General features: G+C 44.0%; 1 protein-coding gene across 4 annotated transcripts in view; it reads right to left on the minus strand.

The window, feature by feature from the left end:
- The window catches only part of AUTS2 (activator of transcription and developmental regulator AUTS2), a 1214671-nt gene that overhangs the window by 715115 nt on the left and 479049 nt on the right, over positions 1-20507 (minus strand). For all 4 annotated transcript variants that reach the window (XM_066576435.1, XM_066576444.1, XM_066576451.1 and 1 more), the window contains exon 3: positions 13957-14058. In XM_066576435.1, coding sequence (XP_066432532.1) covers positions 13957-14058 — 102 coding nt within the window. The remainder of the gene's footprint in view (positions 1-13956; positions 14059-20507) is intronic.

Genomic DNA, 20507 nt, shown 5'->3' on the forward strand with positions numbered 1-20507 from the left:
CCTTGTGTGACCCAAGGTGCCGCGAGTTACATAGTATGGGAAATGGGAAATCCATGTGTGCCCACACAATTTATTCTGTGTAGGTGTCAGATAGCTCAACACAGCAATGGGAAGTCTTTGAGTTCCTTGGGCTCGTCTATGCTGTCAGTGCACAAAGATGGTATTACACAGGAAGAAATCAGAGTGCCCAAACATGGGAGAGTTTCACCCCGCCAAGGACCTAGGCCTGGGCCCATATTTCTGCCCTAGTCAGTCAGTGTATTTGTGCCAGATAGGTAAAACACCTATCGATGGGAGGTCTTTGTGCACCCACAGTATAGGCAGACCCCACTAACATTTCTGTAGTAAAGCTTTAGGCTTTGGTTTCTGTTAAAGTATCAATACAATACTTTTGAAACTTTGAAAAATTTAAAAAAAAATTGTAAGCAGAGCCTTTTGGGTCGCAGAAAAATTGGTAGTTCAGCGTGATGACATGCTGCTTTAGGAGGAGGAGTAGGAGGAGGAGGAGTAATAATATCCGAGAGTGATTGACAAAAAGCTAATTCCCCCTTTTTTCAGGTGATAGAGAATGCTTTTTTCTACGGTTGCAGCGAAAAGAATCATTAGGTTCCGCTGCTCTCCGCCGGTGGAGAAGAAATCCAGCCTTTATTCATCTTTATGAGTGTAAGCATGTTGGCACTGGCAGTTGACAGGCGGGTATGCTTATCCATGATGATTCCCCCTAGCTGCACTAAACACCCTCTCTGACAAGACGCTAGCGGAAGGGCAGGCCAACACCTCCAGGGCGTACACTGCAAGTTCGTGCCACGTGTCCAGCTTTAGCACCCAATAGTTGTATGGAGCAGAGGCATCATGGAGGACGGTGGTACGATCGGTTACGTACTCCCTCACCATCTTTTTACAGTGCTCCCTCCGACTCAGCCTTGACTGGGGAGTGGTGACACAGTCTTGCTGGGGAGCCATAAAGCTGGCAAAGGCCTTGGAGAGTGTTCCCCTGCCTGCGATGGACATGCTGCCTGATCCCTATGCCTCCCCTGCTACTTGGCCCTCGGAACTGTGTCTTCTGCCACTAGCGCTGTCAGATGGGAAGTTTAGCATCACGTTTTCCACCAGGGCCCTGTGGTATTGCATCACTCTCGTACCCCTTTTCTCTTCGGGAATGATAGTGGAAAGGTTCTCCTTATACCATGGGTCGAGAAGGGTGTACACCCAGTAATCTGTGTTGGCCAGAATGCATCTAACGCAAGGGTTACAAGAAAGGCAGCCTAACATGAAGTCCGCCATGTGTGCCAGGGTACCAGTACGCAACACATCGCTGTCCTCACTAGGAAGATGACTTTCAGGATACTCCCCCTCCTCCTCCTTGCCCACCACTGTGCTGCCGCGCGATACTGACTGCTGGCGATGTGCTCACACTTCTTAATTGAGAGGTAGAGGTGGTGGAGGAGGAGGAGGGGGAGGGTTTGGAGGAGGTGGCATAAAACGCTGCAGATATCAGCACCGAGGTAGGACCCGCTATTCTGGGTGTGGGTAGGACGTGAGCGGTCCCAGGCTCTGACTCGGTCCCAGCCTCCACCAAGTTCACCCAATGTGCCCTGCCCACTAGTACTTCTCCACGTTTCCGTGGTTAAGTGGACCTTCCCAGTAACCGCGTTGGTGAAGGCACGATTTATGTTGTGAGAGACATGCTGGTGTAGGGCTGGGACGGCACACCGGGAAAAATAGTGACGACTGGGGACTGAATATCGTGGGACCGCTGCCGCGGTCATGTTTTTGAAAGCCTCCGTTTCTAAAAGCCTGTATGGCAGCATCTCCAGGCTGATTAATTTGGCAATGTGCACGTTTAAAGCTTGTGCGTGCTGGTGGGTGGCGGCGTATTTGCGCTTTCGCTCCAACGCTTGTGTTTGCGACAGCTGAACGCTGCGCTGAGAGACATTACTGGATGGAATGGAGGACAGTGGAGGTGAGGGTGAGGTTGCAGGCCAGGAGGTGCTCGTGCCTGTGTCGTGGGAGGAGGATTGGATCTGAGTGGCAGGTTGGGGCACAGGGGAAGAGGCAGTGGTGTGACCCGGAGGCGGTGAATGGCCTTCATCCCACCTTGTGGGGTGCTTGACCATCATATGCCTGCGCATGCTGGTGGTGGTGAGGCGGGTAGTGGTGGCTCCCCGGCTGATCTTGGTGCGACACACCACTGTTCGTCGGTCGTCCACGCTCTCACTAAAAACATCCACACCTTTGAACACCTAGCTCTCTGCATGGAGGCTTGCCATGAGGGTGTGCTTTGGGAAACAGTTGGGGGATTTTTCGCTCTGGCCCTGCCTCTACCCCTGGCCACTCCACTGCTTCTTCCAACCTGTCCTGCTGCACTTGCCTCCCCCTCTGAAGCCCTGTCCTCAGTAGGCTTAGCAAACCAGGTGGGGTCAGTCACCTCATCGTCCAGCTGCTCTTCCTCCGAATCCTCTGCGCGCTCCTCCCTCGGACTTACTGCCCTTACTACTACCTCACTGACAGACAACTGTGTCTCATCATCATCCTCACCCACAAAAAGCTCTTGAGACAGTTGCCGGAAGACCCCAGCCTCATCACCCAGACTCCGGGAACTTTCCAAAGGTTGGGCATCGGTCACGACAAACTCCTCAGGTGAGAGAGGAACCATTTTTTCCCACTCATGGCAGGGACCCGAGAACAGTTCCTGGGAGTCTCCCTCCTCATCAGAATATGTCATTTTCATGGAGTGAGGAGGCTGGGAAGAAGGAGGAGCAGCAGCCAGAGGATTCAGAGTTGCAGTTCCTAAGCTGGGAGTAGCGGACTGCGTAGAAGACTGGGTGGTTGATACATTGCTGGACGCATTTTCTGCTATCTACGACAGGACCTGCTCACACTGCTCTGTTTGTAATAAAGGTCTACCACGCGGACCCATAAATTGTGATATGAAGCTTGGGACCCCAGAAACCTGCCTCTCTCCTAATCCCGCAGCAGCCGTCTGTGATTCACTAGACTAGGAACTCGGCCTCTGCCCACACCCTCACTTGGATGTCCGCGTCCATGTCCACGTCCTCGACCCTTACCCCTACTGCTCATCATGGCGGATTAAGAATAGAGCAGGGCCCAAATAAATTACCCCACTGTACAGCACTGACAACTGTGGCTAATTTACCACACACAGAGACTTGTAGATAGCGGAGGCTCTATGCTGTGACTTGAAAAAAGTTAACCACTCTCTTGCGCTGATACCTAGGGGTAATTTACTGCTTGCAGAGACTTGTAGATAATAGAGGCTGTGTGGAGTGGGAGAAGACTCTAAAGCCAGTGGATAGTGCTGGTAACTGCGGCTATCTCAACCCACCAAGGAAAGGGTATTGTGAGATGCTCTGCACAGCGGCAGAGCTTTAATACTTTGCAGTGGCCCAAGTAATATTACAGTACTGTTTAGCGGTAAGACCTCTGTGTAATGCACTGCAGACACAGAACGGTATAAACGAAGTCATTCGCAGCAGGCTAGGAAATGTTTGAGTGCAGTTTCACGGTGAGAGCTGGTTGTCCGGCACTGCAGCTTGAAAAAACTATTACTGAAAGGCTGGGAACAGGTCTAGATGCGTAATACAAAAATGGATGCACTACAACTCCCAGCCAGCCACAAGTATAATGCACACGGTCAGATGTAGCCCTAAGAAGGATCTTTGGGTTTTTGAAGACAGGATCCCACTCTAACACTTTCCTGAAAAAACTATTACTGAAAGGCTGGGAACAGGCCTAGATGCGTAATACAAAAATGGATGTACTACAACTCCCAGCCAGTCACAAGTATAATGCACACGGTCAGATGTAGCCAAACGAAGGAGCTTTGGGGTTTTTGAAGACAGGATCTCCCTCTAACACTTTCCTGAAAAAACTATTACTGAAAGGCTGGGAACAGGCCTAGATGCGTAATACAAAAATGGATGCACTACAACTCCCAGCCAGCCACAAGTATAATGCACTCAGTCAGATGTAGCCCTAAGAAGGACCGTTGGGGTTCTTGAAGACAGGACCTACTGTAACACTTTCCCTATATCAGCAGCAGCACTTTCCCTAAACTATGTATAATACACTGCAGACTGAGAACGCTATACATGAAATGGCCTGCACAGCCCGATGAAAAAAAGAATGGTGCACTATTGCTCCCAGTCAGGCACAACAGTAATGCGCATGGTCAGATGTAGCCCTAAGAAGGACCGTTGGGGTTCTTGAAGACAGGACTTACGCTAACACTATCCCTGAATAAGCAGCAGCACTTTTCCTATGCTCTTCCGTGGACCTCAAATGTCCCTGACTGCTGCCAGGCTGCTCCATGACCAACACCATGCTGGGTGAGCAGCCCTCAGCTCTGTCTCTGCTCACTGTCAGCAGTTGCACGCCAGGCCCTGTCGCCCTCTCAGCACAGGGCCCTGCGCCTGACACTGCACTGCCTGACAGGATTCCCCCAGGCCTACCTTCCACTGTGTCTCCAGAGAGGACAGGCCCTGGGGGACTGGTGACAGCCTCCTTATGCGGTGGCGCGCAGGACCGTGCTCCCGGCTACACTGCACCGCCACATGTGCCATCCGCGGCCTTCTCACCCTCACTGCTCAAACTGCCGGCTCTGTTTCTGCTGTCCACCAGCGCTGCTCCTGGCATATCTTCGAGTCATGGATGTCGTCTCTCATCTGCTGCCGTTCTGCTATTCTCCAGGAACATCTCCATCCCAGGTCAGGTCCCGGCTCCTCCGGTTTTCTGTCAGACTCTTCACTGTCCCCTCAGCAAGACTCTTCATTGTCCCCTCAGCAAGTCCTTCCTGCGTCTTCACTGTTGTTCTGCTCCAGGTCTGGCTCCTCCCACTTCTTCCTGCACTGTTTTCTCTTTCCAACACCTCCTCTTTTCATTAATTCTTTCCCTCCCCATTAACCCTGCTCCCAGTCAGCCACAGTCATTACAAGGAACTTTGTAGTGAGGCAAGCTTTGGAGGGTTTTTTGTAGGAAGGAGAAAGGAAGAGCGGAGACGTGCAGGCTGATTTTGTACAGCTTGTTGCAGATCATGGAGGTGGGGATGGAAACTGTTGGTGAGGATTAATTCGAGAGGTTATTGTTTAGGACAGAGTTGACATTGGCCTTTTTGGGGCTTTAAGGGTAAGGGAGTTGTTATCATCTAACAGAAGAAAAGGGGGAGGATTGTCAGCTGAGGATATTAGAATGGTTGAGGGTAAGTTCCAAATTTTATCCTTTGGTGCTCCAAGACAGATAAAAGGAGTAAAAGACAGAGGATAGCATTGCGAGGAGTTCAGGGGGCGGAGAAGTGCCCGTTGCAGTCTTGGGGTGAGGAAGTAAGGATTTCAAGGATGGAAACTGTGCCTTTGTTGCGGCATGAGGATGGGTGGCTTTATCAAGGTCCAGTTTAGCATGGGTTTTAAGGAAGTGTTGAAAAAGGTAGGCTTGGACAGTTCGCAATGCTGGACACATTCGTTCAGGGTGGGGGCAGCCACGGAGGCGATTACACGAGGCATTAGATGGGGAGACAGTAAAGAAGATAGGTAGGTGGGAATCGGACCAATGCAAATTCTACATCAGACCTTAGTTACGGGATGAGGTAATATAGTTGGCAATTGAATTTCGATAGGAGTATGGTGGTGATCCGGAGGATCCGGGTAAGGGGAATGTCAAGGTGTAAGGTATTGCAGGAGGGTAACTATTGGAGAGATGATGGAGATGATCTAATGGCTATTGAACAGATTTGTGGTTATTGGCAGTGCAAGAGGGAATTGAGCGTGCCTTGTTGTGGGGTGTGGCGCAGGCTTGAGGGGATCAAGCCGTGCTGGTTGTGGCGGTTAAGGGGGTCCTTAGAGTCAGCACAAAAGTGTGGGGGGGGGGAGGCAGAGGTTGGAAAGCTACCTACTCCCCTTTGATTGATCATTAGGTAGGTCTGTCGCCTCTTTGCTTTGACAGGCTGGAGTCCCTGCAAAGTTGGTTGGTGTCACTGGCATGGGTATAGATATCGGGCCTCGGCGTTGGGAGGTAGGCAACTAGAGGCTAGTTGGTGAGTTGGGCCTCCTGAGTCGGTTGGTTTGCGGCGGGAGGCGTGGTTTGGGAAATAGGGTCTTCTGAGTCGGTTGGTGTGTCGCGGGAGGCATTAGAAATATTTCCCTCGTTGGTGAGGCGACATAATTATTCGGGGCTCCAAGGATCTCCCTTTCTCTGGGGATTGGGAATGTTATAATGTGTTTTGAGATTTAATTTTATGTTGTTTGTAATAAATGACTGCTATGGCCAATTTAATCCAAAGAAGGTGTCCGTGGTTATTTATGTAATTTATGGAGGTGAAGGCAAAGGGGGAAGGCTACAGTAGGACGACTTTGTTATACCTGGGTCATGCATTCAGGGGTTCCATCACGGTTCTGTTTTCTGCACCTGTGACGTAACCCCTACAGCGTAGAGAAAAATGCTGTTGGAATGCTTCATACCTCCCTTCTATCTGTCCCCTGCCTCTTCCTAGGCTTGGTAGAGTAGTAAGCATATGATGACATATAAAACAGATTATGACAGCAGCATCAAATAAAACAGACTTTGTCTACTTGTTACAAGGGAGGCGCATAGATCTGAATAGGAGCTATAGACATAAAACAGAGAGGCATTTTCAAAGAAGAATATTTGTAAAAGCTGCTTCTTTTTTTCAATGCATTGGGGAAATAAAAGAAAGGTTACAAAGGTGGACTTAGACTTTGAAGAGTATGAGATTAGAAAAAAGTGTTGTTGTTTATTTCTCAGAAACAGGACTACTCTTGTCTCTGAGCTATGTCTGGCATTGCAACTTAGCCTCATTCCAGTGAGTAATGCTGAGCAGCAATACCAGACACAGCTCAAGAAGGGTGTTGTTTCTGACCTTTTTTTCTAATATTAATCAATCTTTTAATGTGTTAACACATCTGAATGTACATTGTAACACATAGTAACATAGTATGTTAGGTTGAAAGAAGACAGTGTCCATCCAGTTCAGCCTGTTTCCAACCCGCCTTGTTGATCCAGAAGAAGACAAAAAAAAAACAATGATGCAGACGCCAATTAAGCCCATTTGGAGGGAAAAAATCCTTTCCGACTCCATAATGACAGACAGAATAATCCCTGGATCAACATTTGATTGCTCCTACCTGACTCCAAGACCCGGAATAACAACCCTGCTGGTTATTTAATGTCTATATCCTGTAATATCATAACGTTCTAGAAAGACATCTAATCCCCTCTTAAACTCCGGTATCAGTTTTGCCATCACCACGTCCTCTGGCAGAGAATTCCACAGTCTCACTACTCTTACATTAAAGAATCCCCTTCTGTGTTGGTCATGGAACCTTCTTTCCTCTAACTGTAGAGAATGCCCTCTTGTTACAGTCGCAGTCCTGGGTATAAACAGATCATGGGAGAGATCCTTGTATTGTCCCTTAATTTATTTATACAAAGTTATTTGGTGGCCCCTAAACCGCCTTTTTTCCAGGGTGAATAATACCAATTTTGATAGCCTTCCTGGGTATTCCAGTCCTACCATTCTGTTTATTAATTTAGTTGCCCTTCTTTGAACCCCCTCAAGCACTGTAACATCTTTCCTGAGCACCGGTGACCAGAACTGTACACAGTATTCCATGTGAGTCCTGACAAGTGCCTTATATAGCGGAAGAATAATGTTCATCCCTCGCTGCTATACCTCTTTTAATGCACCTCGAGACTTTATTAGCTTTTGCAGCAGCTGACTGGCATTGATTGCTCCAGTTAAATCTACAGTACACTAGCACCCCCAGGTCTTTTTCCATATCACTTTTCCCTAGCAGTACCCCATTTGGTGTATATTGGTGGCATCCACTTCTCCTGCCCATGTGTATAACCTTATATTTATCAATATTGAACTTCATTTGCCATTTCTCTGCCCAAGCCCCCAGCTTATCTAGGTCCGTTTGTAGCCGTACATTGTGCTCCGTTGTATTAATTGTCTCTTAGAATTTTGTAACATCTGCAAATATTGATATTTTACTGTGCAGTCCTTCTATCAGGTCATTGATAAATATATTGAACAGAGTGGGGCCTAATACTGAACCCTGTAGCACCCACTAGCAACGGTGGGCCAATCGGAGTAGGAAACATTTATTACCACCCATTGCTTTCTATTTTCGAGCCAGTTCTTTACCCAGATACACACGTTTTCACACAGACCAAGCAGTCTCATTTTATATATCAAAATTGGGATTATTCACCCTGGGCGACCAAATAACTATGTATAAATACATTAGGGGACAATACAAAGATCTCTCCCATGATCTGTTTATACGCAGGACAATGACGGTAAGAAGAGGGCATCCTCTACAGTTAGAGTAACGAATGTTTCATTACCAACACAGAAGGGGGTTCTTTACTGTAAGAGCAGTGAGACTGTGGAACATGTTATGACCTGTGGAATATGTTTTGACCTGGTAGATAGATGAGCTCTGGTTGATTTTTTCCAAACTGAGATTAGGCATTTTATTATTTTCCTCCTCTACATACAGAGATTGATAGATATGGATGGTGGCTATCATATAATAGTTAAATTACATTTGCTAGGACCTCAAATAGGTTCCACAAAAATGTCCCCCAGATGAAAGACCAGCAACCATTTAAAAGAACCCAAGAACTTATCTTAGACTGAGTGGAATACTGATATCACATTACACTAAGTATTAAATGGTTTGCTTACCTTCTAGCGAATATGCGCTTTGGTAGTTCACCACAATATGGCAGCCCCAGAACGATGTCAAGAGTAACCCACATTCGCTCTCAGCTGTCTAATCAGACTTGGCATTATTAACCTATTATTTTATGTTTGTGAAATAAAAGTTATGTTTTAAGGGAACTTCCCAGTGAAAACTTTTTTCCAGAATAAAGGTTCTCTCTGCCGCTGTGAGATACATTCAAGATTTAGCTTAAATAGTGAAAATGTAAGAACTATGGAAATGTATACATTTTTATCCTGTTATTTTGCATATTGGGTTAGGATGTATTCACACTGTGCCCCTGTACCACAGTTTTACTGTGAATTGCCACAGAAGCCCTGCTAACCCAAACTATAAAAAACTATAGTAAAACCATGCACATTTTTTTGCCGTATTGTTCTCACCCATTTAGTAAAAACCGTGGCACAGTTGCACCCTGTAAATACGCCCAGGTAAAATACATATTAAATCTAAAGGTTGTTTTCCCTTTTATTTCATTAGAACTTGCTATACCTTGAATATTAATAATTCCCTTTAGTCTGTAAATTAATCTTGTTTCCCTGTGTTATCTGCTCACATTTGTGAAATGTCATTCTTCTGCTTGGATCTCATTAGAGTGAAAGAGGAACAAGTCTCTGTCAACATGCCAAGTCTAACTTCCCATGCAGCTCAATGGTAGACGATAATAAGAAGAATAGTTGAAAGTTATTTCTTCCGTGAGGATAAGGAATCTGACATGCTTAAGAAATGGGTAATCACTATATTTCTCCATAACCAATTTGATTTTCAGACCTACACTGTAGTCACTCATTTTATTTCATCTGGACAGAAATCTGTCTGGATTGTATTTTTAGAATAGGAAATTCAGTCTATTAAAGCTGTCTGCACTTCTTGCTATATTATAGATAGCATCATGCCGCATTAAGGCTATTTTATTAGTCTAAAGAAAGGCTGTCACCCACATCCCCCCCTCCCTCCATAATCCTATGCTGACCATAGATAGGGGATATGAAGACAAGTGTAATGGTACCTTTCCTTCAATTCACAGTGCTGTATGGACCTTGAAATTGCTGTTTTCATGGTATGCAAATGAGATGTAAACTATCTGATGGGCGATTCAAATGCTGAAACTGGTCTAGGCTCTTTTCCTTGTACGGCCCAAATCCCGTCCCACCGGAGGAATTACAACTCATTGGTATACCATGCGCACTATGTGCAAATTCCAAGTTTGGGACCTGGATAGCACTGTGAATTGAAGAACAGGTATTATTACATTTATCTTCATATCCCCCATCTATGGTTAGTATTGCTTTATGGGAAAAAATGTGAGTGGAAGCTTTCCTTTAAGCCTTTTCTGCACAACTGTTTCGATCCTGAAGACAACATTGCCAGATTGGACGTATCCCATTTAAACTTAAAGGGGTATTACCATTAAAGCATTTATGGCATATTGTAAGTATATTCCACATATATATGATAGTTATAATGCTACTTGCAAAACTCCCATCTATCAAAAAATGGGATCCATTTCTCCCCCATTTGAATTCATAAAGGCAGGAAACCATGAATGCATGTTGCTCTCTCCATTGTAGCTTATACGAGTTACTGAAACAGCCAAGTATTTCAGTACACCAAATTACTACAAGGAAGATAGTCATTGCATGACCAAATCAACTACTCCTTTCTGGAATGCCACACAGGGGTCAAAAGATCCCTATTTTGGCAATATTTGGGGGTCCCAAGATGGCTACAAAGTTATTGCGCACTACGCCCACTCATCTTCTCTCTGACATAGAGAATACATGTGAGCAGGCACCAGAAAAGTATGACCGTGACATGATGGTTGGAGGCCAAACAGAAGGACAACATGGACTGCATGTGGTCCCATACTGCAGGCTTTTCATCCCTGATATACGTTGTACTTTATCACATTATTTTTGCAACATTCAGTACCAGATTTAGACCTTATAGAAACTTATATGTGCACATATACATTCCTTTAAAATGCAAATCAATAATAGACGTATACAACTGCACAGAAACACAGTTGAATAGTTTTGGTGACGCACTTCAAACATGCACACCGAATGTAATGCTTGATAACTGTTGCGTAAATTAACACGTATTTTTGCAGCTAATATATTGGAGCTCAATGACACTCTAATAAAACAGTAGAATTTGTAGGTCTATTGGCTTCTAAACTTAAGGCCAAATGCACACGGGCGGATTTAATTTGAGGAATCCAGAGTGGGCGTCCGCCTCCGGATTCCGTATAAAATACCGCCCATAGCATACTATGCAAGTGATCCTTTATGCACAAGAGTGGAAACCAATTGTGGCGGGGGGAATTAAAAGCCGAGAAGGGAGATGACAGCGGGCAGAAGTCTCAAGCAGCTTGCCGCATCGCCGGGAAGACCATCGCACCAGGGACACAGATGCCAGCTGGGAGGTGAGTATTGCGTTTTTTTTTACCAAGTATATACTCAAGTATAGCTAGGCTTACCAGTTTTTTGTGGTAAAACGTATTGACTCAGCTTATACTCGGGTTGGCTAATACTTGAGTATATACGGTAAGTTGCTTGAAAGGGCTGTAGCAATTTAGTGAGCATCACAATTTTTTTGATTGCTTACCAGGTGCAATTCTAAACTTTCTAAACTTTCGGTAGTGCTTGTCCCTGCTAGAGATGAGCAAGCATACTCGCTAAGGACAAATGCTCGAGCGAGCATCGTCCTTAGCGAGTATCTCCCCGCTCGGAAGAAAATGTTCGGCTGCCAGTGCGGGTGACAGGTGAGTTGCGGCAGTGAGCAGGGGGAGCGTGGGGGGAGAGAGGGAGAGAGAGATTCGAATTGGGCAGCCGAATCTTTTCTTCCGAACAGGCAGGTACTCGCTAAGGGCAATGTTCGATCGAGTAATTGCCCTCAGCGAGTATGCACGCTCATCTCTAGTCCCTACTCCAGTTCAGTCTCACTCACCTGAATAGACAAAGTTGCAGTACACTGCTGCCAAGCCGTGAGTAAAAATATCGAGCTATGTGTGATAAACCATGAAGTTAAGGCCTCATGCAAAATTCAAGTTTTCTCAACCATTTTTACAGGGGAGGTTGTGACGTAATAGCAAAAAATATGCCGCCGGCTGAAAATCCCTCGGTCAGCACAATTCCTCAGAATGGCTTCTAATGTGTAATTAAAGCCAGCTATAATCAGTTCCCAGCGTTGAAAACAGCTAAACTCCCTCTCCTTTTTTTTCAGCTCCCTTAAAAGCTTATGAGAGCCTTCAGCATAACTCTACAAAAGATAGGCCAGGACCTATCTTTTCCAGCTGCGTATAAAATTGGTTGCCGTTTTCGGGTGCTGATGTCCTATTATTTCGGGCACTGCATTTTTACACAGCTTAAAGTCACTCATCTGAATGAATAAAGTGGAAGCCAATGCTTCAGATGGTCGTAATTTTTTATTGCTGCTAAATTGGCCGCATTAAAGTGAATGAGGCCTAAAGCAGTGCTCGCTGGAGCTTTGTGGTCCCTTTGGAAATAATTTTTTCATCAAGGTATACATGGCATACAACATTTAGGACTCATTCACATGGGAGACAAAGTCGCGTTGCTACAATGCTACAAATCACATGTATAAGAAGCCCATGCTTGCCTATGGGTTCCTTCACATGTACAATGTTTTGTAGCAGGCAAAAACCCAACCCAAAAACCTCATGGGTCCGGCGATATGCCCGCGACATGCAAGGTTTTGTAGCTCATGTTTCCCTAAGGAGCCTTCCTCCCTGTTGCATCGCATCACACAAAAATGCAATTTTCGTGCGGTAAGATACAACTTTCACAGTAGGAAATCCTACTGTCAAAGCCAAATCTAAGCCCCAGCTGCAAGGAAAAATAAAAAAAACACATACATCACCTTAGAAGTGCTCTCCGCCGCAGCCGCAGCTTCTCCCCGGGTCCTGGCACTGTTTCTCCTTTTCATCTTCTGGCCGGGGATTGAAAAATCCCCACCTTCTGGAAGCGCTAGCTGTGATTGGTTAAGCATCAGCCAATCACAGCCAGTGCTCTATGAACAGCTGTGACTGAACCAATCACAGCCATTAATTGAGCACTGGCTGTGATTGGCTAAGCATCAGCCAATCACAGCCAGCGCTCCCAGCAGTCGGGGATTTTTCAATCCCTGGCCAGAAGATAAAGAAGATGATCAGTGCTGGGACCCGGAGTGAAGTAGCGGTGGCGCCCCAAAAGAGGTGATGTATACTTTTTCTTTTTTTTCTTCAGCTACAGCTTACTTTTCAGGGTAGGGCTTATATTTCAAGCCACCCCCTGAAAATCCTCGCAAGTGATACTACAAAGTCGCGCGACTTTGTAGCGCTACAAAATCGCGGTATTGCCGCGAGAAGACGCAGTGATATCTCACAGTGCAGCAATGCGATATTGCTGCGATTTTCTCGTGGCGATGTCGTGTCTCCCGTGTAAAGGAGGCCTTAAGCATACATACAGATGCAGCAGATATTAAAAATATTAAGCACACATTAGAACTACTAGATACTTAGCTAAGCAAATGCACATGCACAATATGATTCAGACACTTTAGGATGCATACTATATATTGAAGCCCAATTATTACTAGTGACTGGCACTCCTTAGCTTTTCCTCAATTTGGTTAGCAGGGCATGACATAATGCACTTAGCAGGGTGTTGCTATCAAAAGCTTAGGACTTAAAGGTCCTGGACCCGATGTAAAACCTGTACAGGGCTGTCAAACTAACAAGTGCCATTTATAATATAGCACCTTTATAATTAGACTTCTGGCTTACCATGAGGGCTTACTTAAAGGGAATCTGTCACCATGAACATCCTCCTATGAAACTACTAATAATCTGCTCTAATAAAGCTAAAGAGACACAGATTTCAAATATGTAATGATCTCAGAACTCACTTTCACTGCCCTGCAGTAAGGCTGAAGATGGTCCTGTCTGAGATTAGGTATCATGGTGTTGCACTACAATACGGAGCACAGGCCGTTTGAGGGTTTATTGCAGAGGAGTGAAAGGGAGTACAGAGATAATTATATTGTTGGAAATTGTATCTCTTCTGCTATGTATACATAGCAGTTCAGGATTGTTTTTAAAGATGTCTTTAAGATGATTCTAAGTCTAGGAGAGCTGAGATACTGGATGCCTTTTTTATTCTGTAAGCAGTCTACAGTAAATACTTACATCACTTAGATGCTCACGGGAAGTACTTCTTTGTGAAGGTTTTGATTCTCTGCCTGGACATTCGCTCTCACTCTCTTGGCAGTTGTTCTGTCCTGGTTTGAGCTGAGGATAAACAATGAATATTTTAGAATCCCTGGTTGTATATTCAAGGTGATGCTTGCCATGACATAAATTCAAATGTTATATTCATTTTCTCACTCCTATCATTGTTAAATTCTGAACTTTCTTTTAATTAAATGAACCCAATATTTAGCTCCTTTCAAAACCAAATTAAAAGTATATGTCAGTGTTAACATTCATTCTTTCTTTGACCTACTAAGTTTGATGAAGAGGTCTGTCCTGGCAGTCTGTCGAGGTCACTTTTAACTTTTTAGACAAGAGCCAACTTACGAGGTGCTGGAAATTATAAACTGAACTCCGTAGCAATGGAATTTTATAGGTAAGGCAGTACGATGGTACAAACTATATACTTTTATCTCTAGCTAGATATAAAGTCCCACATATTTGTGTACATAGACTACACAACTTAAGGAAACATTAACATGGTAGTTTGTTGGTCAGAATGTTGTAGTAAATACAGAAGAGGTATAAATGTTTCCATTGCAGCTTATCTGCCCTAATGTACTAAATAACTTAAATTGTTGACAATCTCAGAAACACACATACTAGGACTAAAGCCCCATTTGCACGCAACGATTATCGCTCAAAATTCACTCAAACGAAGTCTTTTGAGCGATAATCATTGCATGCTTTTCGGCTGAATGATGATTTTTAGTTGAGTTTAAAATCCATTGTTCGACAGGAGAGCTGATAGCAGGGACTGCATGCTGTGTTTCTCCATGGGAGCACTGATAACATTGTATTCAGCTGCAGTCCCATGGGAGAACAAAGGGGCTTTATGCAGATAACAGACCACCTGCTTTTATCTGCATACAGTGAAGAGAGGCTCATTAACATGCAAAATGAAGCTGATAAGCTACTAATGGGCATTAGTGTCCATTAGCAACTTATGCAAAATGATCGCTCAAACTGTCAATCATCCTATCTTTTGAACGAATTTTGAGCAATCTTCTTTACATGCAAATGGGACTTTACTTTAATTCACCAATATGTATTTTCGAAGCATGGGAAGAAACCAGCTATCTAGGAGATAATTTACACACACACTGAGAGAGCAAAAAAAAATTGCCCACAATGAGATCCAAACTCAGGACCCCAGTGGTGCAAGGCAGCCATGCTATCCATGCTGTCCCCATAGTTCTAACATAGTCCTAAATTTTGAGTAGATTTTTTTACGTTTTTAATCATTCGATTCATTTTGACTTAAGTAACAAGAAAGTGCTTTAGAACAAGAGAAAAACATCACAAAAGTACAACATAATTCATCAAACATTTATAGTGTTCACCATACTGGGAATCAAATATTCCGGTGGAGATCGAACATTAACCTGTTAGAATGCAATAACCTATTTTTTTTGTATGTTTATTCAATTTTCAAGGCACCAGCTGCTACTGCAGCGAGGTTTCACAGAGCTCTTCACTGTAGCTGAAGTGTGTGAAAACTCAGTGCTGATTAGCGAGCTGCCACTCTCCATCTTCTAATTATGACTAATCCCATAACAGACTTCTAGACACTGTGCAACTACTTCTCACTTGACCTACACAGCAGAGAAAAAATCTTTGTCCCCTCAAATCCGCATGTTAATCCTGCCATCAGAAAAATCACAGGAGGCCATCTCTAAATATAATTGTTTAATTTACTGCATTAAGGTAATCCGACAAAAGTTGTACGCCTATTCTCAATTCACTTAGTTCTAGACTGCCATTTCATCCCTTATTTGTTGTCTTTTACACAGTAAATCGATGGGTTAATAACACATTTTTAAAAATAGGCCCGTAACAGATTACCATTGTTATCATTATTCAGATCATGCTTATGTTAGGTGGACATTATAGGTGTTCTAAATGTTTTTCACAAACTTTAAAGTACCTCCTAGTCAAACTAATTTCAACCATGTACCCCCAAAGCTACAGTTAGTCATGATTTTTAACGGAATTGCCCAACTAACATCATGGTACTTCATGTTGTTGCTTTGATGCATGTTTGAAATCTGGGTTTTGGGAAAAGGCTACATTCATACTTCACATGAGGACTTCAGGGGTTAAGGGGGTTGGATATATATCTCTGAAATTTAGAACATTAGTATTTTGCATGTCGTATCAGCATTGACAACTTTTTCATGTTTAGTAGAGCCAAAACATTTAAAGTGGTTGTAGCAGACTTGACATTTATTGCCTATCCATAAAATAGGTAATAAATGTATATTCATGACCTACCCATAAGATAGGTGATAAAAGTCAGATCAGTGTGCCCTTATTGGTCCCAAGAATGGGGGTCCCATTTCCCCCTCCTCCTCACTGCAGGGTTGCTGCACCCTCTGAAGTGAGGTGGAGATTGACCGGAGCCAAGGTTGCACATGCACCATTCTATTTATTTTCAGTGGGACTGCTGGAGAAGGCCGAGTTCTTGAACTCACTTATTTCCATCAGCCCCATTGAAATGAATAGTGCAGCACATACATGATCACTGCTTCATTCAATCTGATGTCCCCATGGGTGGATGCAGAGAACCAGCAGTTATGAGAAGATGGAGACATGGGATTTTCGTTCTCGGCTTTGGTGGTGATCTTAGCCCACACTGATTAGACTTGTATCACCTATCCTATGAAAATATTTATTCTTGTACAACCCCTTTAATGGAATTTTATCTATTTACTTGGTATGATGGTAGTGAGGTTCTCACCGCTATTGCTCCTACCGCTATTACTCCTGTCTGCTCATATGTGTGTGACGCATAAAGCTGACCATACAGTGAGTGATTCCGCTGTGGGCTAATCACTCCTTTGACTATAGATACAGTAGAATAAATGGGTGGACTGGGTCTTTCAGTCATCTGGGTCTTTTAATCGTCTTTAGAAGGTTGTTCCATGTCAGTAGTTTTTGTTGCTTGTCGCATCTGCACTTCTTTGACTGTCAGTCTACTGTGTCTGCTTTGTCTGACCCATGAACCTGCTTGTTCAGATCGGCCAATTGTATGTTCGTATGTTTACAGGCAAAAGGGAGGGGGTGAGCCATTTCCAGGCACCTCTTAGGCCTTAGTCACACGGGCGTTTTTTGCCGTGATTTGCGGATCGCATGACAGATGCGCATCCGCAAATCGCGTGACCGGGGCCGAAAAATCGCCCGAAAAAACTGCTCCTAGCCGCGTTTCAATAGAAACGGGCCGGAGCTGTCCAGCGCATTGAATTCAATGGAGCCGGCAATACAGCCGGCTCCATTGAAAGCAATGCGCTGCGGGCGATCTCACGATGAATTGTCGGGAAGGGCCTAAATATATAAGCCCTTCCCTGCAATTCATCCAGAAATGTGTAAAAATAAAAAAAATATATATACTTACCTTGTCCCGGCAGACGGAGTTCAGCCCGGCCGGCCGGCAGTGGGTGTGAGTGAGAGCTGCCCCCGATTGGCTCAGCGCTGAGCCAATCAGAGGCAGCACTCATTCACACCCATTCATGAATTCATGAATGGGTGTGAGTGAGAGCTGCCTCTGATTGGCTCAGCGCAGGGACCAATCAGGGGCAGCTCTCACTCACACACACTCACACCCACTGCTGGCCGGCAGCGCTGAACCGTCTGCTGGGACAAGGTGAGTATATATATTTTTTTTTATTTTTACACATTTCTGAATGAATTGCAGGGAAGGGGTTATATATTTAAGCCCTTCCCGACAATTCATCCCGCGATCGCCGGCAGCCCATTGCTTTCAATGGAGCCGGCTGTATTGCCGGCTCCATTGAGTTCAATGGGCAAACATTGTTCTTCTCTGCCACAGCTGTTACAACTGTGGCAGAGAAGAATGATTTGTCTACTATTTGTTCTCAGTGGGGTCGGCGCTGCTGCCGCCGGCCCCATTGAGCGCATATAGAGTAGAGAACAGGAATCGCAGATCGCAGATAGGTGCGATCTGCAATTTCTGTTCTATAATTTATCGGATGAGCGCATAAAAAGCGCTCATGTGTCCGATACCATTGCAAAACAATGGTTTTATAAAATCAACGGACGCATGCGCATGCGCAAATCGCGTGAAAAAACGCCCGTCTGACTAAGGGCGCCTACCCACTGGCGTTTGCGATTTTCGTGCGTGAAAAACGCAGCGTTTTCCGCGTGTTTTTGGCGGCATTTTCGCTGCTTTTTCGCGCCTTTTCCGTTAATTTCCATTGACATTCATGGGTGCATTAAGAGAAAAATAAGGACACATATACAACTGACATTTCCTATGGTAAAAATTGCAACGGACCGAAAAAAAAAACGCAAGTGGACAAGAACACATTCTATCCTAATTGCTCTTCAGAAAAAACGCAAAACGCAAAGGAAAAAAAATCGCAAGTGGGTAGGTGCCCTTAGGCCTTATAGTGCTTAAATCCTGGTAGAAAACCCATCTGGTATGTTGAAGTTTACATCTATAGTCCTGTTTCCCTCAATGGTAGAAAGTAAGGCTGTTTCCATACTCACATATCAGCTCATCAGTGGGATAAGCTGATATTTATTTAATGCACAAGGCCAGGGGTTATCTCACAAATGTATTTCAGCTTTGATCTTCAGCAACGACTGTTCAGATCTTCTATACCCCAGTGCTAAATACAATAATAAAGCTTTTTGTATGGTTAAATACAAGTGGACTTATCCAGCATTTTGATTTCTCTTTCATGAAACACATTCGCATTTCTTGAAAATAAGTATAAATTGCCAGTTGAGCGAATTACTGAGTGTGGAAAAATAACAAGTGTCAAAATAGTGTTTTAAAAATTCATGAATTTCAAGCTCAAATAGTAGCACTACAGAATTATTATTACATTTACTTTTCTTCATTTTCTCTACCTGATGACTGAGTAGGAGAAGAACTGTCACCAGAAATATAGCTTGTAACATTAGAACTTTGACATAACTACTAAAAATGACATCTTGAAACAACCACTGAATGTGACAAGGATTCCGGTTGCCAAAGCAGTTCATTTTTAAAGCAAAGTCATATGTTGAAACTTTATTAATAACACAAAACATTTGCTGTTATGTATTTCTACTGACATTGTACCTAAAGAAAAACAATTTTTGATATAATAATCAAAGAGAAGACAAGCTGATAACATAAACCCCTCAAAATCCTGAAATCACTGACATGCTTCTTTCTTCTCAAATCCCTATTGGTTCAATAACATTAACTTGATCGGAAAAAAATCTAGGCATTGTTATAGAGAATACTTTGGATTAGAAATAGATGCATGCTTTCTTTCAGAAACAGTGTTACAACTGTCCATGATTTGTGTCTGTTAGGGTGAATGTTGCTGAACTGCAATACCACACACAACCTGTGGGTAGTGGTGGCGTAACTATAGGGGATGCGGTTGCCCCCAGACCCAGGCCCAGGAGCCTTAGGGGGCCCATAAGGCCTCTCTTCTCCATATAGGAAGTCCTGTAGTATCAATAAAGCATTATAGTTGGGGGCCCTGTTACAGATTTTGCATTGGAGCCCAGGAGCTTCACGTTAGACCTCTGCGTTAAGGGGTTAAGAGACGCTGGGGGGTCCCAAGATAAACTTTTGCACCCGGGCCCATGAGCCTTTAGCTACGCCCCTTGTGGTAGCACGGTTTTTTTTAAGAACTTAGCAATGTTTTGTACTTCTGGGTATCTCTTTTAGAGTGTGTTCACATGGGGTGAATTTTGGTGTGGATCCACACCAAAATCCACAGCATCATTTGTACTGGTGAGGATTTTTTTTCAAAATATTTTTTACTTTATTGAACAAGTTAGAAACTGGAGAGGCAGCAATCCAATTCCAGAACAAAGACTCAGCAAACATATCTTGGTATATAAACAATCAGATGTAGAAAAGAAAAGGAATGTACATGTTTTATACAAACTTTTCTACATGCATGTAGGATAAAAAAAATGTTGAGGATAAAGTGTCCACCACCATTAAGCAGGGTATAAAGCAGAAGGGATGGAACAAAGAGGAACAACAGGAGTAAAGGTTGAACATGCCAAAATATCACATCATGCTGACACATGTGACCAGTGGGCCTGTTGCAAGCAACAAAACCCCCATCAATAGAGCAAAATTGACAAAAACAGCTATAAATAACTATAAGGTTTCGTCGTGAGGTATTCTGTCCATGGTGCCCAAATGGAAAATGATGAAGTCTTAGTAACATATCTATAGGAATCGATTTCTTCTACATGGTAGGTAAGATTAATAGAATTAATAACTTTAGAAAGAGAAGGTGCACTTGAGAGCTTCCATTTTCTAGCAATTGCCAAACGCGACGTGAAAATAATATGAGAGATAAGAACTGAATAAGAGGATGGTAACCTGTATGTTTATAGAAAATGGAGAGCGTTGTCGGGTCCGGGGCCACATAATGATGCGTTATAGTACAGACAAAATCACATTCCAAAAAGAACAGAAAACAGGGCAAGACGACCACATGTGAAGA

The sequence above is a fragment of the Eleutherodactylus coqui genome, chromosome 1 (assembly GCF_035609145.1).
Source record: "Eleutherodactylus coqui strain aEleCoq1 chromosome 1, aEleCoq1.hap1, whole genome shotgun sequence".
Classification (NCBI taxonomy): domain Eukaryota; kingdom Metazoa; phylum Chordata; class Amphibia; order Anura; family Eleutherodactylidae; genus Eleutherodactylus; species Eleutherodactylus coqui.